This window comes from Balaenoptera ricei, chromosome 6 (genome assembly GCF_028023285.1).
Source record: "Balaenoptera ricei isolate mBalRic1 chromosome 6, mBalRic1.hap2, whole genome shotgun sequence".
Lineage (NCBI taxonomy): Eukaryota > Metazoa > Chordata > Mammalia > Artiodactyla > Balaenopteridae > Balaenoptera > Balaenoptera ricei.
In genome coordinates, this window is record NC_082644.1 from 115,088,226 (window position 1) to 115,111,304 (window position 23,079).

At 54.5% G+C, this 23,079-nt stretch overlaps 1 protein-coding gene across 2 annotated transcripts in view; it reads right to left on the reverse strand.

The window, feature by feature from the left end:
- Positions 1–1,080: 1,080 nt before the first annotated feature.
- SH2D3C (SH2 domain containing 3C) overlaps positions 1,081–23,079 on the reverse strand; it is a 31,061-nt gene continuing 9,062 nt past the window's right edge. For both annotated transcript variants that reach the window (XM_059925687.1, XM_059925686.1), the window contains 10 exons: positions 19,284–19,323; positions 11,534–11,662; positions 9,973–10,427; positions 8,546–8,670; positions 6,531–7,054; positions 5,497–5,612; positions 4,758–4,929; positions 3,831–3,942; positions 3,270–3,476; positions 1,081–1,698 (listed from right to left, as the gene is read on the reverse strand). In XM_059925687.1, the coding sequence (XP_059781670.1) occupies positions 1,523–1,698; positions 3,270–3,476; positions 3,831–3,942; positions 4,758–4,929; positions 5,497–5,612; positions 6,531–7,054; positions 8,546–8,670; positions 9,973–10,427; positions 11,534–11,662; positions 19,284–19,323 (2,056 nt within the window). In that variant the 3' untranslated portion in view covers positions 1,081–1,522. The remainder of the gene's footprint in view (positions 1,699–3,269; positions 3,477–3,830; positions 3,943–4,757; positions 4,930–5,496; positions 5,613–6,530; positions 7,055–8,545; positions 8,671–9,972; positions 10,428–11,533; positions 11,663–19,283; positions 19,324–23,079) is intronic.

The following is a 23,079-nucleotide window of genomic DNA, read 5'->3' on the forward strand; positions in this document are numbered from 1 at the left end:
AAAATACATTATGGGACTTCCCTGGTGGTCCAGTGGTTAATACTCTGCGCTTCCACTGCAGGGGGCGCGGGTTCCATCCCCGGTCGGAGAAGTAGGATCCCGCATGCCGCATGGCGCGGCCAAAAAAAAAAAAAAAAAAAATCCATTATGTATGAAACATGGCAGTCCCTTACCTAGCAGCTACTATGCATTAAGTGCTTTAACAGCAACCCAAAGGGGTCAGTTCTGTTACTGTCCCCATTTTATTGAGGAGGAACTTAGGGCCCAACAGGTTAAGCCCCTTATCCAATGCCACCCAGCTAGTAAACTGAACCCAAGTCTGGCTGCTGCCAAAGATCTAATGCACTGTGGTATCCATCCTCTCTTGGTCAAAGGATTCATAAGGTAAAGGACCCCAGACGTTTCAAATTCAGTGAACAGGCTCCCCAGGCCTCCAGCCTGGCCTGGAATCATGCTGATCCACATTGCCTACCTCCCCTACCCATGAAATCAAGACAACTGCCTTCACGGCCCTCCTCAAAGATTTCTTGCCTCACCCACCTGACACACACACACACACACACACACACACGAAGACTTCTGGGGCCACGTTTCAAAACTTGAAAAGAAATTAGTAGTTCCCACTGTTGAGAAAAGGAAAGAACTCCAGGTGAGGACACCCAGGTTCCAGCCTTCCTGATTGTGCTGCTGTGACCCAGGGCAAGTCCCTTCTCCCTCCAGTTCTGTTTTCCTGAGGGGAGCTGGAATCTTAGATTTCATAAAGCCCTTCCACCCAAACATCTAGGATCCTGGGTTGTACATTTGCGGGATGCTTTGCTGTGGCTCCTGGAGCAGCGAATGCGGAAGGAGCAGGGCAGGTCAGCATTTCTCCTACTGGTTGGAATTAGCTGTTTATCTCCCCTCTGGTCTGTGAGCTCCCCCAGGACAGGGACTGGGTTTTAAGAATTGGCTGTAACTCTGGCTCCTGGTACAATCTGGAATGTTTCAAGTGCTAAATAAGTATTTGTTGAATGAATTTTTCCACCTTTCACCTGAGAAAAGACGCTTCCTTCTACCCCAAAGCCCCCTGAGAGACAGAAGAAAGAGTCATAAAAGTTTATTATATGAAAGAAAGAACACGGCTTCTGTACATCTATTTACAGAACAGACAGATGTATTTACAGCCAGAGGGAGGCCTTGGTGTCAGTGAGGGGGCGGGGGCAGGTACCTGGAGAAGAGTGAGGAGGTGTGAGAAGCCTCCCGTGGCTCAAATACAGGGCACCTCAGCAGGAAGGGGAGAGGCAGAAGCTGGAGGGAGAAACAGGGGTTCCAGTTCTTCCTGAAGGAAAACTTGGTGAGTGAGTAGCAGGTGGGATGGAGCCCAGAGTCCACGTAGGACCCTGGAGGTGCAAGGGAGATCCTGGAGTTGAACCCAGAACGTTCTCGGGCTGATCACAGTGTCCCTGGGGTGCTCTGGGGAAAGGTCTGTGCCCTTCTGTCCCTGTTGCTGCCCGCAGCTGCAGAGGGGAAGGGTCTATGGGGGTCACAGCTCGCTGGAGCGGACGGCAGGCTCCAGTTTGTGGGACAGGGCAGTGAGGACCTTGTCGAACTTCTCATAGCGCCGGGCCTGGCTGCTGCTGGCGCCCTGGCTGCCCCAGAGGAGGCGCATCTGGAACTCGGTGCTGAACACCTCGAGGAGCTCTGGCTGGGCCTGGAACCCTGCAGGGTGGGGCACAGGTGTCAGGGAACCACCATCCAGCTGCAGAGGCTGGGACTCCCGCTCGGAGCCACCACATGCCTCAGGGCCTCATAGCAAGGGACCTCCCCCCACCTCCACCAGGGATCCCACAAGGTTCGCTGATGAACATGACCAAGCAGTTTAGCACCCAGTCTTTGTCCTACTATTTGCAACATATAATTTTAAAATGACTAGAAAATATTAAAATTAATTTGGGGGGGGAGATTTTTCTTTTCTCTTTTGTATTTTTCTGTAAATTCCAAAATTTTTCCTAAGAAATGTATATACATTTTATAAGTAAATGTAAAAAAATAGTTTCTTTTTGTCCTCTCTGAAGAAGAAAGGCAGGAAAGACATATGCCAGATGCTCACAGCATTTACCTCCAGGTAACTGTTGGTGATTTGTTTTATCTTGGTTTTGCTCAGCTGTTATTTCCAATTGGTCTACAGAGAACTTTTGTGACTTAAATACTGCCTAGAGAAGTAAAAGGTGGATTATCTGAAGACATTATCTCTCTGCTCCTTCCACAAGGAGGAGTTCTACTTTTTTTTTAATTAATTTTATTTTATTTATTTTTGGCTGTGTTGGGTCTTTGTTGCTGTGCGCGGGCTTTCTCTAGCTGCGGTGAGCGGGGGCTACTCTTCGTTGTGGTGTGCGGGCTTCTCATTGCGGTGGCTTCTCTTGTTGTGGAGCACGGGCTCTAGGTGTGCGGGTTTCAGTAGTTGTGGCTCGCGAGCTTAGCTGCTCCGCGGCACGTGGGATCTTCCTGGACCAGGGCTCGAACCCGTGTTCCCTGCATTGGCAGGTGGATTCTTTTTTTTTTTTTAATTTTTATTTATTTATTTATTTATTTATTTATTTATTTATGGCTGTGTTGGGTCTTCGTTTCTGTGTGAGGGCTTTCTCTAGTTGTGGCAAGCGGGGGCCACTCTTCATCGCAGTGCGTGGGCCTCTCACTATCGCGGCCTCTCTTGTTGCGGAGCACAGGCTCCAGACGCACAGGCTCAGTAATTGTGGCTCACGGGCCTAGTCGCTCCGCGGCATGTGGGATCTTCCCAGACCAGGGCTCGAACCCGTGTCCCCTGCATTGGCAGGCAGATTCTTAACTACTGCGCCACCAGGGAAGCCCAGGAGTTCTACTTTTTGACTAGACTGTGAGCTCCTTGAAGGCAGGGCAGGTCTGCCTCAGCCCCAGGGCCCCAGGCCGAGTGCTTTGTAAACAACCTTGTAAAGTAGGCCTGTTAGGATGCCCACTTCACAGATGAGAAAGCTGAGGCTCAGAGAAGCTAAGATACACAGCTATGGTGCTCTTTGAATCATCTCTTTGTCCCCCGCACCCAACCTGGTGCCTGCCACTAACAACTGCTTGTCAAACTGCTGAATAAGTGAAGAAAAGGGGTGAGAAAAAGAAGTCAGGAAAACATGCAGGAAAGAGGGATGGAGAAACGCGAAGGGGTGTTTGGAGGAGAGGGGAGAGCAAGTCATGTGGAGGGAGGCCCAGGCTGGCAGGATCAGTGGCGGGATCGCCCCCAGTTGCGACCCATGACTCACCCTGCAGCTTGACCTCTGCATTGGTGTGATACAGGCCGCCGTGGTGTGCCACAGTGCGGGCGGCCTCCAGGTGGGCCAGCACCACCTCCACGCCGTGCTCTGTGCTGCCCCAGGGCTCGGGGCCCTCGGCCGGGGCGGAGTCACACTCCAGCAGAGTGATGAGCGGCAGCACGTGAGGAAATGTGGTGTTGCTCAGCGGCGGGCCTTCTGCAGGGAGGGACACACGGCGCTTAGAGGTCCCCGAGGGCCCAGCCATCCACCGCGGATGTTTTATAGGAAGGGGCCTGCCTGAGGTCCCAGAGAGAGCCCCCAGAGATTCTGACTCCTGAGACAAACCCTTCGGATTCCTCCAGCTGAACCCACTGCAGCCTTGGCCAAGCTCAGGGGCTGAGGCTGGACCTGGACGTGGCATACACGGTTGCCAGATGCAGAAAGTGAGTGCGGGAACAGCCTGCACAAAGCTCGGTCAAGCCCTCATCATCCTCCCCACTGGGAGAGTCTTTGCTGGCCCAGAGAGGGCTGGAACCTGTCCAAGGTCACATAGCAAGGTGGGAGAGGTACCTTTGCCTTCATTGAGGCTCTTGAGAAATGGCTTGAGCTTCTTCTCGTAGAGGATGGCTCCCTCCGTGTGTCGCTGCCGCAGAGTCACCCATGTCTGCTCCAGCCGGGCAATCTGGGGAGACCAGACTGTGAGTGACTGGCCAGGGAAGGGGCCTGCTGGGGCCACAGGCCACTCTGCCAAGCGGACACCCAGATGTGGGATAATAATTATTAGTATAGTCACCATTCATGAATCTGGGACAGTGCTGACTGCTTTTCACACGTCTCCCATGAAGCCCTCCCAACAACCCATTTTACAGATGAGGGAACTAAGGCTCAGAGAGGGGAATGACTTGCCCAAGGTCATTCCAAAAATAAGTGGCAGAGCTGGGAGTTGAGCCACTGCTCTGGGACCCTGCTGTCACTGTTGACGAGGCAAAGGAGAGGAAGTGTAGTGTGGATGAGGTCCGGGCTGTGAAATTAGACAGACCTAGTTTGAATCCCAACTTTTTCAGCCTCTGAATGTGACTTTAGGCAAGTACTGCTCTGCCTCAGTTTCTCCATAAGTGAAATGAGAACAATAAAGGCACTCCCTTCATGAGATTTTTTTTTAGGAATCGGTGCTTCTAAAGTACTCGATGTAGCACCTAGCATATAGTCAGTGATTGCTAAATGAGTGCCATTTTATATTTATTCTTTACACTCATATAATGCTCCTCATTCATTTTACAGGTAGGGAAACTGAGAGCAGGGAAAAGGGAAGACTTTGTCTGGGAGCAGGTCAGCACTTAAAGGACTCAGTTCTCCCAGTTACCCTGTCACCAATGCTGCCTAGAAGGTCACAAAGTTCTTCCTGATTCAATATACAGCTATCCCAAAGGAACACATCCCAGGGCTCCTCCGGACAGAGACTAGTTTATGCCCAGCTCTACGTGGGCCCCTCAGTACCTGGGCCATATCCAGGGCGCCCATGACTGCAGCGAAGCTGAACATGTTGCCCATGGTCCCCCGAAGCTCGGCCGCCAGCTGGATGGTCTTGTGCAGAAGAGCTGCCCGCTCTTCAGCGGAGCCCGTGCAGCCCAGGATGTCCACGGCCAGCATGATGGACATGGTGTGGAACCTGTCGGAGCAGCCAGGTCAGAGGGGCGGGGCCAGGGACCTAAGGTTGGGGGTCCTTGTGGTTGAGAGCCGAGGGGCGGAGGGCAGAGCCAAAAGCGAGAGATTGTAAAGGGTCAATGAGATTAGGGGGCGCGGCCAGAGTGAGGAAAAGCAAAGTTAAGGGCTTCTGATTGGTTAGTATAAGTCAGGGGGCGGGGCCAGAGGCCCTAGAACGCCAGGCTGAGAGGCTTGTGACCGATCAGCGGAAATCATCGGAAATCATCTGGTAGAGCTGTTCTAAGAAAGAAAAGGAGAGAAGCCAGAGCTGATGAGAGGGCCAAGGCTCACGGATTGTGATCGGTCAAGAGGATGCAAAATGTGAATTCGGAGATAAAGGACTCGGTCTTTGGGAAACCAAGATTACTTGGAGCTGGATATGGAGAAGGAGCGATTGGTCAATGGGATAGGGGGCGTGGCCAGAACCCCTGGGAGCCGGGGTGAGAGACTGTGATTGGCCAGCCGGCCACAGCGAAGGGCCGCGCGGTAGCCCAGGGGGTTCCCCGAGAGTCCCCTTGTGTACTCGCCTTACCTTTCCAGCAGGTCTAGTCGTAGCTGCCGGCCATGGGGGAGAGTGAGCAGCTCCATGCCCCAGCGGACTCCCATTAGGGTCTGCATCTCCTTGGTAACGCCCAGTATCCTAGCAACCTACAAGGACGCCCAGAGGGCTGATTAATTTTCTGTCAAGGCTAGCTCAAGCCATCTGGGAGGCAGGGAGCTTTATCTTGGAGGGCAGCCTGGCTGGGAGGCTGGGTTTGAATTCCAGCTCTACTGCTAACCCTCCGACATGGAGCAAAATGAGCCTCATTCTCCCCATCTGTGAAACGCGGGATAAATGGGAAAATGCCCAGAGGTGTCTGACATGGGCCAGAGGTGCCCAGGACACCCTTATTCCAGAAGGCAAACCTGAGCTCCGGTGGGGAAAGGGCTTGTCCAAGGTCACACAGTGGGCCTAGAACCCAGGGCTGCTCGCTTCACGCGTAGCGCTCTTCACAGAGCTACATCTCAGCACTGTTTCTTTTCTTGCTTCTTGAGCTGAGACCAGTGCAACCAAGCAGTCAGTGCCCTCCCGCCACAAACTTCAGAGAGGGAAACTGAGACGGAGAGCAAGTCAGGGTCCTTAGATGGTCAAGATTCATTCAAAGCAAAGGCCCATTAACAATTTATGGACCTAGGCAATGAGTTTTGTCCACTAGGGGGGGTGGGGATGGGAAGTCGGGCCTTTTGTATTCCCTGGACCAGCCAGACTGACTTTCACCAGGCTCAAAAAGTGTCCCAGGGAGCCAGACGCCACTGGCTTTCAGGACTCCTCGGTTCCAGTGCCAAACTGACATCTGGAGGAAGCAAGAATATCTCGGGTTTTGCTTTTTTTAAAGGAGAAAATTGGGGCCCAAGTAAAGTGATTAGTCAGAGTCACACAGCAAGTGAAGGACGGCCATGAAGTCAGAATCCAGGCCCATTCGCTATACTTGGGAATTTGGGGCCAGCTCCTCACCACCCTGACCCCTGTCCCCAAGCCAGAGGATGGAGGTGCTGCTCCTGCCCCAGTGCGCACCCAGCACCTACCAGGCAGTCAACCTTGGTGACATGCTGGGCCAGCGTCCGGGCATCGACCTCTGCCAGCAGCTCCTTGACCTTATGCAGGAGGCCCATCTCCAGTGGCCGGTTATCTTTGGGGATCAGTGGTGACTGGAAAGTAGCCGGGTTGAAGGAAGAGGTGGCTTCCACGATGGGGACTGTGAAGGTCCTACCCCAGTCTCCTTCGGGGGCCCCATTTTCTGACAGTTCCTTAAGCCTCTCCCCATAGCTCCTGGCCTGGCGGCTGGAGGCCTCAGCTGCTGCCCACTCTCGGCTGCCACGGACAGGAGGCTGGAGCTGGCAGTAATGGCCAGAGTCCGGGTCGCTGTAGCTGCTGAGCGACGGTGATGGGGAGGCTTCGCAGCGGGTGTGGGAGGGGCTGGAGTAAGGGCCCTTGTCCGACTCCCCGGCACTTCCAGGACACAGCTGGGGTTCACTGGAGCGGCGGGTGACAGGTGAGGCAGGCAGCGCTGTGGCTGAGGGGGCTGCAGGGGCGGCGTGGACACGGGTCACTGCAGGGAGATAAAGAGAGAGGACTAGTTTCCATGACTCCCCACGCAGTGAGGTTCCCCCACCCCCTTCCCAAAGGACAGGCTCCATCCACCCTACATGGGTGATAGTCCCACCTCCCTGGACCCAGGCCCAGCCCAGCAGACTCTGGCACACTGTCCAGCTCTCAGTGGTACTCTGAAATTACCTGGACCCCAGGAGTCTCACTTTCCTACCCTAAGGCTGCTGTAGCCTTGGGGAACGACTGAGCTACTTGAAGGAGCTTTCCGTGATTCAGAGAAGCTAAGCACTTGCTGGAGTTCATCGTGTGGAATTATTTCTCAATGAATTAGTAATAATGATTTATTGAGTACATGTGTCCTGGGAACTGGTGACATGCTGGGGATACACCGGTCAAAACAGTAACCATCATCCAAAATTAGAGATGATGTTTATTGAGCTCTCTGCACATTAGTCTGTTTAACCCTCTCAACATCCTGTGCGTCAGTACTTTTATGATCCCCATTCTCCAGATGAGAAAACTGAGGCTCAGAGAGGCCAGCTGACCTGCCTGAGGTCACCCAGCCAGCAAGGCATAGAGCTGGGATTTAAAACCAGGTGTTAAGTCCTCACTCCTGGGTACTTCCCTGAGCCGCGTTGCTTAGAAATTGTCCGATAAATAATTTGTGGCAAGGCATTTTAACATTTACACCCAAGGGTATTGTTTTGAAGGCAAATTGGCAGTTATGACAAGCTGGCAGGCCCGTGTTTAGAGAAGAATTTGCGACTACCCATATAGACAGCAACATGGCAACAGTGTCTCCCAGCAAAGGTTCCTCCCGGGATGCACCTCTGCCTGCGAGCTTTTCCTGCCAGGTGGACAATATGCAGTATGGCCTGTTGAAAACACTTGTTTTCTTCCAGAAATGAACTAGTGGCATGTTTCTACAGTAGAAATTTTCTTTGTATTTAAAAAAAGCACAGCGCTCTGTGCTTCCTGCTCAATTTTGCTGTGAATCTAGAACTTTTCTGAAAAAGTCTATTTAAAAGACTAAAGCAAGCATGACGAGTCCGGTTTGAGCCCACCATTTGGAATCCGGGATGCATTAAGTCCCAGCCGATGCAGGGCCTGGCAGAGCACCACACAGGGAGGCACTTGACCAATGGGGGCTGAGTGTTCCTGACCACACGCACTTCACAGCATTGGAGCCGGATTCAGTAACATTCAGGAGAATGCACTGGAAACCACATGCACAGTGCCTGGTACCCAACAGGGACTCAATGAGTCGTTGCAGAACGAACAAGCCATGGATATGTTTTGCATGTCAACATCGATAGTTCTGCTGGCAAGTTTTTAGTGTCAACTCTTGCAGAGCATTGCTCTCAGAAAAGAGGTAGAAACACACATGATCACATACTATAACAGAAGTCGTCAAAGATAGCGCACACGTGTGCACACAAGGCTACTCCCACCAGATCCCCCCACCTGCCCCTACCCCCTCCGCTGGACATACCGGTACTATAGGCGGGGGAGCTGGGGCTCTCGGAGATGGGGGACACGGGAGAGTGCAGGTCTGGGATCTGGTCCATGCTGAGTGCACAGTTGCGGATGGGTTCCCGGGGGTGGGGCAGTGATGTGCTGTGGAGCAGACACCTTCATGAGCAGAGAGCCCAGAGGTCAGGGTCCTCAGCTAGCATTAGGACCCCCACCTCTGCCTCCATCCAAGATCTGCTCAACTTCAAAGGCAGAAAAGGCTTGGAGATTATCAAGTCCAACCTCCCAACTGACAGGTACAAAAACGAAAGCCCAGAGGAGGAAAGGCTTGTGCAGTCCACAACCTGCACAACTGTTCTCTTCCCTGGGAACCTTGCCCCCAACTTGCAGAACAGTCTCGGGAGAGGGGCTAGCAGGAAAGGTGGGCAGGCCAAGGGAGCCAGGCCCACCAGCCTGGTCCCTCCTCACTGCTCCCATACTATACCCAGGATGCCTTGGGCACACGTGGCCTGTGGATCCTAGCACCGTTTTGATCACTGGTTCCAAACCACAGGCCAAGTGGCTACTCCCCACAGGGTATCCAACCAGCAATTCCTTGGTTGACAGCACCCAGCCCAGGCCCAGGGAGATGGGACCTATCCAAGTGCTGGTGGCACAGGATGGCAGGTCTTGCTGCAAACAGCCAGGGAGGCCATAGAAATTAGGGGCACAGACTTCGGAGTTGAGGACCTGGGTTAGAATCTGGGTCCTACCACTCTCTAGCAAGCGGCTGCCCCTTTCCAAGCCTATTTCCTCATCTACAAAGTGGGGGCATGGACAGAGGCCACCTCCCAGGGGGACGTGGGAGTCACTGAAGTTGGGCACAAGAGCACCAGGAGAGGGCCAGGTACACAGTAGGGCCTCAGGAATGATTGGCTGCTGTGGCTTTTCCTGGGATCAGGGCCTGGTGTCACCTAGCCCCAGACAACTGGGTGTCATCAAAAATGTCGCTGAGAACATTCCATTCCCTGTGCAATGGCTTGCATCCTGCAAAGCCCTCTGCTCTGATGCCCACCTTGGCCTAGTTTGGTGGGGTGGGTTGGGCTGGCAACAAGGACCAGGCCCCTGCCTGGGACAGGACAGCACCCAGGGCTCCCCCTAGGCCAGAGAGGGCTTTCTGAGTGAGGGCCTTTTATAGGTAGGAACGTGGAGGCAAGAGAGGAGAAATGCCAGGGCCAAGGGTGCACAGCTAGCTGTAGCAGAGCTGGGATGGCAACCTGCGCTCCAGACCTCCACTCAGCACAGCCTGAGCTTCCTCCTGTTCTTCCCCGCACACCAAGGCTCCAGGGCAGTCATAGCACCTCAGACCCGTGTGACTGGGCCTCCCCTTTCTCACCAGCACTCTCATTACCAACACCCCCATTTGACAGATGGGGAGCCTGAGGTCTAGCATAGGTTCTCACTCACCTGGTGGGGCAGCCATCACTGCGGGTGACCTTGTCGGCGGTGAGCCCGTCGGTCATGGTGACGCTGCGTCGCTTCATGTGGCTGCCCTTGGGGCCTGAGGGGCTGGCGGGGCTGGTAGCCTTGCCACTGCCCTGGCCCAGGCCGTAGCAGGCCTCCAGGTAGCGCAGCGGGAAGGTGCGGTTGACGGGGCAGTAGATGATGGCGCCACTCTGCTCTGACACAGCCTTGCGGCTGCCCACGTGATACCGCACAAGGGCCGGCACGTGGTCGAAGCTCTCCTGCTCGAACAGGTACTGGATGTGGGTGTAGCTCTCACCCGCCTTCACCACCACCTTGTTGATCTTGAAGTGCAAGGCCTGGTTGCGCCAGCGGCAGGTGAGCACATAGTCGCCCAGGCTGGTGAGCGAGTCCCGGATGAGGAAGTCACCATTGCGCTGCACCAGGGTCTCGGAGACCTGCGAGAGGCAAGGGTCAGGCTGGAGCAGGGCAGGGGCAGAGAGGGCCAGACCCCGGATCTGGGGGACACAGTGAACAGAGATATCTGAAGCTTGGGAGTTGCACCCTCTGACCCAGATTCAGAGGGTGCAACTCAGCCAGAGGCCCTGGGTCCGGGGAACAGAGGCTCAGGCATGGGAGGACATAACACCCTGGGATGGGGGTCGCCATGATCTGAAACTCAGGTCTCAGACCTACTGCTTCTCAGGTCTCACGTTGGGCAGAGTGGAGTCTCAATCCTCGTTCCTCCAAACACCCAGTGCTCTGGCACATCTCTGGGCCTTTGTACCTCAAGCTACTTTCTCTGCCTGGAACATTCTTCCCATCCTGCCCACCTGGTGAACTCCTATCCATCTCACAATGGCCTCTCTCCTCAGCACCCCTTCCTCGGGGCAGCCCACACTCCCTGCTGGGTACTCCATTCTTGCACTTCTTCCACTGGGCTCTGACGGTCTGCCTGCCTGTCAACCCCCACCCTGGGATACCAGCCCTCAAGGGAAGCCACCACCTATTTCATCTCTGCATCCTTGGTGCCCAGCACAGGACCTGACAGAGCTGATGCTTGACAAAGATTTACAGCACGAATGTAAAAGGGAACAGGTGACTATTAGCCTCAGCCCAGGAATTTAACTTTGTCAGAATTGAGTAGCCTAAGGACTGATACGCACTGACCAAACACACAAGAGGCTGATGTATAGACCTATAACAATAACAGTAAAAATAATCGTAGTAATAATAACAACCACCACCATAAAGGACAATGTTCATTGAGTTCACTGCATGTCAGACATCGTGTTAAGAACTTCACATGCATTAGTTCATTTAATTCTCACAACCAACCTTTAAGGTAGGCACTATTATTATCCTCCATCTTATAGATAAGGAAACTGGGGCTCAGAGAGGTGAAGTGACTTGTTCAAGGTCACACAGTCAGTAAATGGCAGAACTAGACCTCATCCCAGGCTACTCTGATTGAACCCACCAAACAATAGTCAGAGCTTCTCTGGGCTGGGGCTGGCCAAGGCGGTGGGTCTAGAGTTGAGGTCCCCGCTCAGGGCCCGCTCACCTCACGGGGGATGCGGCCATGGTACCAGGCGTGGCTGCGGAGATCTGTGCTGCTGAGTTTGAGCTCTTCCTCCAACTCCTTGTGCAATTTCTCAGGCGATGAGTCCAGGATGTACTTCTCCTTGGAGAACTGGGCAGGAGACAGCAAAAGTTGGCATCCAAACTGAAGCCCCTTCCTCCTTCCCTCCCAACCTCCCCCACCCCAGGGGAACTCATTCCATCCTGGGACCCTGGGAACACTTAGGCACAGATCCTCACGCATGAGTCCCTATCCCAGCAGGAGTAACGGAATCTCAATTAAATCCACCAAAAAGTGCCTACTGTGTTCTAGGCTCTGAACTATGTGCCAGGGTAGATAAGTCAATAAATAAACCTGTCCTCAAGGAAGCTCCTAGTCTAAGAGGGGAGGCAAAAGGGACATCAGCATTTGAGGGACTTCCCTGGTGGTCAAGTGGTTAAGAATCCGCCTTCCAATGCAGAGGACGCAGGTTCGATCCCTGGTCAGGGAACTAAGATCCCACATGCCGCGGGGCAACTAAGCCGCGGGGCAACTAAGAGCGCGCTTTAGAGCTTGCGTGCCACAACAAGAGAGCCTGTGCACTGCAACTACTGAGCCCGCATGCCACAACTAGAGAGAATCCTGTGTGCTGCAACTAAGGTCTGACGCAGCCAAATAAATAAATAAATATTTAAAAAAAAATTTTTTTTAAAAAGCGACATGAGCATTTGAGGTCAGCACCACAACACTGGACAGCGGCAAAGAGCCGAGTAGCTTTTCAAAAGGAGGAGATGAAGTCTAGGCCAGGTGGAGTGGTCCAGGAAGACTTCCTGGAGGAGATGGCAATCACAAACACTCATTCTGCACCAAAGACACCAAACTGATCTTGAAGTGGAGGGAGGGAGGATTTCTACAAGTATATAACACAGCAGGTACCCAGGCAAAAGCATAGACAAAAACAGGGCTGAATGTACGAGGATACATTCTGGGACAGTGACTTATACACGCGTCGAGGAGGCAGCTACAAACAGGGTAGCAGAGCACCCCACTGCCTAAAGACACCTGTGATGTCCTCTACAGTTCCCAAAGCCCTTTCTTCCTTGCTGTCTCAAGCAATCCTTGCTAGATGGGGAAACTGCAGCCCAGCAGGGAAGCCTGAGGTCACTCACTGGAGATAATGCTCAGGATCCCCCCTTCCACCTGCCCAAGGGGGAGATTCCTGGTTTCCTGGTTACTGTGGCCTGGGGTTGCAGGCCTAAGAACAGGGGAAGGGGAGCCCCTGCTGCCAGGTGTGCCCCCACCATGAAGCCCAGCCCAATCCTGGCTGTCTTGTGTGAGTTCCCCGGGCCTCAGTTTCTTCCTCTGTAAAATGGGAACAATTGCAGAACCTGCTTCACAGGATTGCAAGGATGAAAGGATACAATACTCCAGAGCGCTGCAACTAGCCCACAGATGTCCTTGTCACTGCCAGAACATGTGACATTGCTTCCTCTCCCTTTCCCCAGTTCCAGGCCACAATGATGGCTGGTCCAGGACAGATAGATATGGCCCAGACCTGGCCAGGCAGCGGGACAGATGAAGAGGGGCACTAAAGGGCAATCTCTCCCCAGGACCCGCTCCTCACCAGGGTCCAGCGTCCTCCAGTCTGCTCCCTGCCTCCTCTGACCTTTCACAGTTCTCAGAGCCTAACCCTGCTGCTCCATTCTCCACCCCTCTGCTCCCACTGCCTTGATTTACCTCAGTCTACACTGCTGCCAAGACATCCTGGTTCCCAGCTTCAGAGATATCTAGAGTCTCTGACTCCATTTTTTCAACACTGAACCCCTACCCTGGGACAGGTCCTGTGCCAGGGGCTGAGCTCAAGGTCATCAGGACAGGTGGCCTCTGTCCTGGGGGAGCCACACAGATACTGACAAGCAACCCCAGGGTCTCTGGATGTTCAGAGACGCACAGGGAGCTCCAGGAGCAGATGAGCATGTCCCTCCTCATCTGGTCAGGGAGTCCCTGAAGAGGTGACGTCTCCACTGAGACCTGATTGAGCCAAGCAAAAGCGTCAGGGTGGGGACAGGCAGGTGGGCAGGAAAGAGCTCTGGGAAGACAGTGGCAGAGTCAGGGCCCTGTAGGCAGAGCCAAGGCCCTGGGGGCGGGAGGAGAAGCTTCGAAAGGGCTGGGGGTGACAAGGGCAGGCACGGCAGGGCTGTGAGGCTGCCTTGGGGAGCTGGGGTTTACCCAGAGGCCACAGCAGAGCTGCAGAAGGTTTTTAAAGTGTTGGGGCAGGTTCCATCCACTGCGTGGAGATGGCCTAGTGTTTTCCAGGCAATGGCAGGGAAGGGTGGGGCGTGGGGATGGGAATTGGGGGAAGGGTGTTTACACAACCATTGATCAGGTGTGGGGAAGAGGGCGGAGGGGTCAGAGAGGATTCCAGGTAGAGAGCCTGTGAGGACAGTGAGACACTCTGCAAGGTGGGCAAGGCTGGGGCAGGAGCAGCTTGGGGATGGGCCCATAAAAATTTGGGCTTTGAGGTACCTGTAGGGCTCTGGGGACAGACGGTGGGAGTGGGTGATGGAGATGAGTGCTCAGGGAAAGGCAGGGCCTGAGGATGGGGATACTGTACATCCCCCGCCCAGGGTAGAAACCAATCCCCCAGAAAGGCAGGGAGGTCCGGGGTGAACTGAGATTAGCTAACTCAGATACCTACACTCCTCCATGGGGTTCCCTATTCTTCAGGGTCCTGGCCCCTCTCCTATACCACACCACACCCTGGAGAGGGAAGAGTGGAAGTCACAGGGGAGGCTCCTTCTCCTTGACAAAGAGCATGCAATTGAGAAGTTGCCCCAGTTCCACAGCTGGAGCAAGAGGGACAGGGGGCAAAGAAGGGGAGGGGGCTGTGTGGTAAAGAACCTGGCCTCAAGACTCTGCCTGTTGCCGGGCGCGGTGGCGCGCGCCTGTAGTCCCAGCTACTCGGGAGGCTGAGGCAGGAGAATCGCTTGAGCCCAGGAGTTCTGGGCTGTAGTGCGCTATGCCGATCGGGTGTCCGCACTAAGTTCGGCATCAATATGGTGACCTCCCGGGAGCGGGGGACCACCAGGTTGCCTAAGGAAGGGGTGAACCGGCCCAGGTCGGAAACGGAGCAGGTCAAAACTCCCGTGCTGATCAGTAGTGGGATCGCGCCTGTGAATAGCCACTGCACTCCAGCCTGGGCAACATAGCGAGACCCCGTCTCTAAAAAAAAGAAAAAATAAAGAAAAAAAAAAAAAAAAAAGACTCTGCCTGCCACTGTGTGACCTTGAGCCAATCACTTTCCCTTTCTGGGCCTGGGTAGCTTCATCTGTAAATGGGGGGTGGGAGATTGGGCTCCACTTTTCCAACCATAATCAGTGGTCAGGGAGAATCTGGAGGGACAAACTTGGTCCTCCCACACACCTGAGGTTAGGGAACCCTAGGGTCCCTGTGCTTCCTCACCTTCGACCCGGGGGTCCCTAGCTCCCAAGGAGGGTGGGTGCTGGGGCGCGAATGCAGCATCCCTGCTCCCGGTGCACTGCTATTGGCCAGAGATGATCTCACCGCCTCCCGGCCTGCGAGCGCCTGATTGGCGGGTGCAGGGATGCTGCGCTCAGCCGCCGGCGGGGCAGTCATTCAGGCGGGCTCGGAGCGTGTGTGAGCCTGGGGAAGCGCAGAGGTGATGCGCCCCGCGTCCCCCAGGGGGCTCGGGAGGCAAAAGCGCGGAGACCCCGGGTCAGGGTCTTAACCCCTTCTCACCAGCCGGTGCCCAGCAAGCTCCCTCTAGCTCCCTTCAGTCTCGCAACCCTAAGCAAAGCCATCCCCAGATGATGCTCCGCAGAGAGGCGGGGTCCGGGTCCTCCCCTCCACCCCCTTCCGTTTAACCCTTTCACCGCCACGGCGCCGTCCCGCACTGACCGGCCAGCTGGGCTAGGAGACCCGCGCCCGGAGCACGCCCGAGCCCACCTAGAGGGCAGGAGGGTTGCAGGCGCTCTGGCCCCAGCCTCGGCACCCGCAGCATCCCCTCAGCTTCTCACCCCTCACTCAGCCTTTGGACCCCAGCCCAGCGTCCCCGGTACAATGGGGAGTCAGGCTGCCCGGGTCAGCCGCAGGGGCCGGAGTGCTCGCTGGAGGACCGGCAGGACGCCGGCGACCCCATCTCCAGGTACCCAACGCCCCAGCTCAGCTCCATCCTGCAGAGGAGGCAGGACCGGAACGGCAGCCTCCGCAGCCCCGAGTTTCGGGAGTGGCAGCTGGACCCTCACCCTGCGGAGCGTCTGGGCGCCCAGAGGTGAGGTTGGGGCGACCCCGCCCCCTCCCGCAGCCCTCAGCCTGCAGCCCGCAGCCCCTGCCTGGCCGGACCCTGCGCGGCGTCACGGGCTGCGGCTCCCCGGCTCCGGGGGCGAGCGGCCAGGGGTCCCAGCCCGGAGCGCCTGGCGGGGGCCGAGCCGCCCCCTCACCTGCACCTGCACGAAGGAGCCGCGGTAGAAGCAGCAGGCGGCGGCCGACAGGGCGCTCCACAGGCTGCACCGCTCGGTCATGGTGGGGCCGGGCGGCCAGGGCCGGGACGGTGCGGGGAACGGCTGCCGGCGGGGCAGGGGCGCGGGACCGACCGGGCTGGGCACCGGCTGCGCTTGCCTCTCGGCGGCGCGATTACCTCATCGCCTTGTCGGGGGAGGAGCGGGGAGGCGGGGCGGGGAGACCCCACCCTCCAGCCGGCCCCGGGAGGGGAGGGGGCCATTGTTCCTCCCTCCGCCCGCCCCCGGCTCCCCGCCCCTAGCCCCCAGAGCTCCATACCCGCGCGCCCCGGCAGCCTGTAGTCCGGGGATGCTGAACGGGGGACCTGCCAAGGGGGGCTTCACGGGGGGCAGAAGGATGGGGTGGGGACCCCTGGGCCGGCAAGGGAGGGGGGGGGGTCCTGCCGCCCCCACTGGTCTCACCCCTCACTGACCCGGAGCGGGCAGAGACTTTGAATTAAATCATATCTAAAGCTGGAAAAATCCCTGTATATGTTTGACCAAGTCCTTTGTGGCCTCAGGAAATCTCCCAGAGCCCAGGATTTCTCATCTCTGATTTGGAATCAGGGACCCTGCTGGGAATTGCGGGATATTCCACTGACAGACTTGGGGGGGTGGGGAGGGCAGAGACTCAGTAAGGCTCAATAGTTTGGGAATCAACCTGGGTTCAACTAGCGATGCCCCACCTCCACCCAACCAGTCCCTTCTCCTGGAGCCCAGATTTACTCATCTGGAAAACATACCTGTGCTGACCTCACAGAACTCTTGTTAGCATTGGCTGAGCTGATGCATGTAAGTTGCCAGACATAAAGTAAGTGCTCAATAAATGCCTGCTATTGTTTTCAAGCTTAGTGTCTTAGAATCTGGACTTTTGGTCCTAGAATCATAGGCTCTTCAGCACAAAGGGGGTCATCACTGACTCTGCATCAGTCAGGCCTGGAGTTCAAATCCTTTTGACAGGCTGTGTGACCTTAGGCAGGTGAGTCCACCTCTCTGGGTCTCAGATATTTGATTATTTTCTGTAAATACATCTGAAGCTCTGATCATGGAGCTTGGAATTTTATGGTCTTGGAACTTTAGAATCCTTGCCTTAGGATCAAAGTACTCACATCACGGTCTGAGAAACCCTGGAGTCTGGAAGCTGAGTACGTAAGGTCAGGAATGGACTTTTGGTAACCGACTATTGATTCCAACCTCTTCTGAGGCTTGACGCTACAACTAACATTCTTTTGAGTTCATCCTTCAAGGGATTGGGTTTTTTTTGTGTGTTTTTTGTTTTTTGTTTTTCCATCTGAAGATCTTAATATATTTATTTGAAAACCAAGTTGTGTGAAAGAGAACACTAAATAGTCATATACCATCTCTTCAACCAAAGACTTGGACACAAGGTCAGCACAGAGGCAATGATACATGCAGTGAATAGCAGGTCTCAGCTCAGCTCCAGTGAGCAGGTATTATTTCTTTTATAGCATTTTTAAATTACATTTTTCAGCCCAGTAAACTAAGGGAAAAATACAAAGCTAATCCTCACAGGGATCTCACTACCATCAGTGATGGGGCTCTCATTACCTTGCCAGGCAGCTGGGACTTACGGGGTGCTGAAATATGCCCCTGTGTGGTCCACCACTGGCTTTGGTGCTGGTTCTACCTGAGGCCTCTGTTCCCCTGTGGTGTCAGGGCTCGGGATGAGGAGCCAGGGCCCAAATCCCAGGAGCAGCTCCTGCTCAACTTGCTGCAGCCCTGGGCTGCAATTCCTGGGCTCACTCAAGCTTGCTTTCTGACCGCGCCCACACTCTTAACTCTGCCTGGATCACTCTACCACCCATCTCTGCTTATCTTTATCTCCTTTCCAGCTTTCTGTTTGGAGAGAGGATGTTGGTGAATATTCCTGGTCAACTGCAATGGCTTGGCTTCAATGCCTCCTCCTCCAGAAAGCCTTCCTTGATCTCCCCATCCCCAGCTCCTGAGCTGAAAGTCGTCCCCTACCTCTGGAGCTCCAATGGCTTCTTATCTGAGCCTTCTGGGGATGGTGGGGGACAGCAATGTGAGCACTTCCCACAGAGCTCATTACTAGTCACTTACAAGGAGCTTGACAGGCAGCATCTTGGGTGATGGAATGCCCTGGGGTCAGGAACCAGCCCGGCCTGCTCTGTTCCAGGCCCAGATCTCCCCTTCATGGGCATGGACTCATTGAGCCCATAGCAACCCTGGTTTGGAAGCACCACTGTTACCCCATTTCATACAGGTGAACACTGAGGCTCAGAGAGGTGACACACACACCCAAAGTCATGTGGCAAATAAGTGGCAGATCTGGGACTAAAATTTGGGTCAGCTAAATTACAAAACACAAGCCCAAACCATTGTGTGGTTCTGCCCTGGTCCCCACATGGGCCAGGAGCCCTTGGAACACAGGGCCTGGTGCTCCTTGCCCTCTGCTGTGTGCTCCATACTCGGCAGGGGACCTGGCTCAGGGTGGGTGCTCCGGGATGTGGAAGGCCAAGGGCTCTGTCCATGGTCTTGGCATCAAATAAACTTGGACAGCAATCCCAGTTCTGCCCTGCAGTAGCTGTGTGGTTGTGGGCAAGTCACTGCACTTCTCTGGGCCTCAAATTTCCCATCTGTAAATGGGCACAAGAAAGCCCTCACTGCCCAGTGATGAGGGAAGAAGTCACAGACCTCATTCATGTAAAGAGCTCAGAACTGACTCCCAGAGCTAGCAGCCAGCACAGGGCTCTGCACACAATAGGCACTCAAAATGTTCTGTCGTGTTATTGTTGTTATCGTTATTATTTCAAAACTGCATTTTCAACATTCTCAGTGCCCAGGACAAATTAAGCTTATGATCGATGTGACTGTGCCCATTATCTGTGATGAGGAACTGAGTCATCCTTTCCTGCTGCCACCTCCCGGCACCAGCACACGCTCAGAGACCAAGTGGGATTAGAGCCGGTCTTCGCATGGAGGCGCCCTTAGGGTCCTGTCCAGCTGGCAGCTGGATGGAGTCTGGTAGTAACAAACATTGGGAAGTCCTGAGTCTGGGGCCAGGAAAGAATGATGGAAGGCATGGGAAGAAGATGCTGGGATTGAAAGCAGACCCCACACGCTGCCCTGACTCCTAGACCTTCTCCTGCTGGGAACAGTCGGTGAGATCTGGCTCCTAACAAGGCCAGAAAAGGACTCTGCCCTTCCTGGAACAGACTCTGGGCCCTCCAGTGTCCCCTCCCAGCCCCTCTTACCTTCACATAGTCCCCGCCAGCCTCCAGCTCTCCAGTGGCCCTGGAAGGAGAGAAGAAAAGTGAGTGTTCCCAGCCCTGGCTGGCTCCCCAGCTGCCAGTCTCTGCCCACCTGCAGGCAGGAGGGGGCACTGCAGCTGACGGCACTTGCTGGCATCTGTTGGCTGGGCTACTCCTCCACTCTCCAGCTGTGCGACCCTGGGCAAGTCCCTTCACCTCTCTGAGCCTGTTTCCTGTCTGTAAATCAGGGTAATGATAGCCTCTGTTTCATCGGGTTGTCTCGAGGACTCTGGGAGCTGGTGAAGGTTACATGCTTAACACGGGGCCTGCTCCTGAATTGCTATCTTCAACCAGCTTCAGGATACTGCACTCTCCTGGTGTTCGCTCCCCACCTCCTCCCTGACTCCACAGTTGGCGGCCCCAGGCTGGGCCTCAGCCTCCTTTCCTCCCGCCCTACCCTCATTCCCTAGTGCAGAGTGACCCACCCAGGGGCACATCATGGCGCCATTGCTGGTGATATTTGGCTGCGGAATTGATCCCCTCCCCTAAGAGGTGGTCAGGATGGGGTCTGGAGAGGCCAGAGGCTGGGGGTGGCTGTTTTTCCCAGGTGCCAAATAGATATCACCCTTCCTTGTGAGGGCTTCCGTGAGCCACTTCCCCCAGTCCTCGGCTTTAAATGCCCTCCCTTCTCCGATGCAGCCTGGACCTGCCCCTTCAACACCAGACTCAGAAACCCAACTGTCTCCTCAGCATCTCCTCTCAGATGTCTGAAGTCATTTTGACTTTCGTATCCAAAGCAGGACTGCTGATCTGCCCCCCCCACCACGCCCCTGCTCCCCACATCCGATTCCCATCTCAGTTGATGTCAGCTTCATCCTTCTTGTTGCTTTGTTTGGCCCAAAACCCTGCGGTCCTCTGCACCTCCTCTCTCACTCACACTCCACGCCCAATCCATCAGGAAATCCTGTGGCTCTACTTCCAAAATAGATCCTGACCACTTCTCTCCGTGTGTCAACCCTGCCCCATCTGGGACGCCCTCTGTGTCCTCTGTGAAGCACACAGCAGCCTTCTCGCTGTGTCTGCCCTCACAGCCCTCCGACACCCAGGCGGCGCTCAAGTGAAAAGCTAAGCAGATCGCGGTGCACAAACCATCCCCAAGCCTCCCATCTCTCAAAGAACAAAATCTAAATCCCACTCCATGGTCTGCAAATGGCTGGCCATGTAATTTATCAACTAAACCAAGACTTTTCTTCCCTTGTGAGAGTAAAGAGGGTGCCATTTTCATGCCAGAAAAACAAGTGTAAACAGGCTCATGTGTTCCCCAACCTACAACACCCTGCGTCGCCCTGGTGGTATCTGACTGCCCACCTCATCAGTTCCCACCCCCAAAATATGCCTCCCTCCCTCATTCTGTCCCTCATTCTGCCCCGGCCACATCGGCCTCCTTGCCAAGCTCGTTCTTGCCACAGGGCCTTTGCACTTGCTGTTCCCTTGCCTGGAATGCTCTCCGCCCCACCCCACATCATCACACAGCTTGCCCCTCCCCCTACTTTATTTAGAGCTCTGCTTAATGTCCCCAACCCAGAGAAGCCTTCCCTGACCACCCTGCCAAGAATAGTCCCTTGTCCCTCACTCTCTGTCCTCAACCCTGCTTTCTTTTCCTCAATCTCTGCCTGAAACAATCACTTTACATTTATTTGTTGACTCAGTTACCTGACGCCTCCACCGGGGCACTGACTTTGTATCGCTCACAGGTGAGCCCCCACCACGGTGCCTGGCACATGGTAGGAGCTCAAGAACTCTTTATTGGTTAAGGAATGTATGAACAGTAAACCCTCAACCAGTATTCATCACTGTTGTTATTATTAATTCCCTCAACCAGTATTCATCACTATTATTATTAATTCTGTCAGGCTGGGCCCTGGTTCTCTGGCTGGCACAGGCCTCAGTATTGCCATCTGCAAAATAGGGAGGAAAGTCAAACATCAGGGAACTGCTTCCTCAAATACAGAAGCACCAAATTTAAATTTAAATGTGATAAATCTAATAAAATAAGTTTAAAACAAAAACAGCTGAGCTAAAAACAAGACAAAACAAAAACTGTGGGTGAAGTATACGTTTCCAGGGCAGAATTCCATGCAGGGCTTCCCCCAGCTCCTGAGGCCGGGGGCTCCTCCTTGAGAAGCTGTCTGACAGTCCTGCCTGTTGTGACATTCCAGAGTCCCTGGTGCTAGCCTTCCTTCCTGATCTCTAACCATAGTCCCTCAAGCTGCAGCCTGGCCCCAGCAGGCTCCCAAAGGTGTCTGGGTTCTCTCTGTCCAGTCGAGCTGGGAGTGGGGCGGAGTACAGACCCCTCCCCTTCTCACCACCCTGCTCTTCCTGGGTGAGGTGTCCCATCCCAGTGTTTCCGGCCATTCAGGACCGGAAATCCTCCCACTGCTGGGAACAGCTTGGCCAGGACACTGGGATCGCCTAGCACTTCCTCCTGTTTCCTGTTCACTTCCCCTCACGCTCTGGGCAGGAGTAGAGCCTTGGGGAGGGGGCGCCTGCCCCAGGGAGCAGGTGGGCTGAGGTGGCCAAAGCCAGTGGGGGTGCTCAGGCAGAGGCCCAGGCCCGGGAAGCTGAGGGCCTGGAGCCACCAACAGCCCCCATCACCTCTCCCTGCGCCCCCACAACACTCCAGGATTCCTAAGACATAAGGTGATCATGTTGGCTCACCATCCACTGCCATCATTTGCCCAGACTATGGCCACCACCTCATCACTGCCTCCCAGCCTACATCTGTGTCCCTCTGACTTGTTCTCACCCCAGCAGCCAGAGCAATCCTGTTAAAATGAAAGTCAGCTTATGACTTTCCTCTGCTCCAACCCACTGGAGTGACCCCTAGTTTCACTCAGAGTAAGAGCTGAAGTCCTGGGGACTTCCCTGGTGGCGCAGTGGTTAAGAATCCACCTGCCAATGCAGGGGACACAGGTTCGAGCCCTGGTCCGGGAAGATCCCACATGCTGCGGAGCAACTAAGCCCGTGCGCCACAGCTGCTGAGCCTGCGCTCTAGAGCCCGCGAGCCACAACTACTGAGCCCGCGAGGCACAACTACTGAGCCTGTGCGCCTAGAGCCCGTGCTCCGCAATAGAGAAGCCACTGCAATGAGAAGCCCGCGCGATGAAGAGTACCCCCTGCTCACAGCAACTAGAGAAAGCCCGCACACAGCAACGAAGACCCAACGCAGCCAAAAATAAATAAATAAATAAATAAATAAATAAATAAATATTTAAAAATAAAAATAATAAAATGAAACTGAAATACCGTATTTTAAAAAAAATTTAAAAGTAAAACTCAGCTCCATTAATTAATTAATCAATTAATTAATTTCTTATTTTATGGATTTAAAAGGCACTTCCCCTCTAATATTAGTGGCGAAATCAATTAATAAATAATAGTGACAACTGAGCTAAATCAGTTCCATTAATCAGCTGCATTAATTATTTAAATAACCAACCCCTTTAATTGCCTGTATTAGCTGATTTGTTCTTATAACTAGTACCACTCATTGCATATATTAGCTTAATTAATTGAATTAATGACCAGTCATTAGAGTCCATTATCTTTTATTTCCCCAGTGCAGGTTTTGGTCTGAGCTTTACCTTCAGGGTCTCCATCCTGGCCAGGAGGCAAGGGCGAGGCTCCCCCAGGGACCCTGGAGGAGAGGCTGCCATCCTGTTCCACCTTGGCCCTCCCTCACCATGGGCAGCCTTGCCCTGCAGAGCCCTGCAGCCTCCCTGCCCTCTGTCTGTCCCCC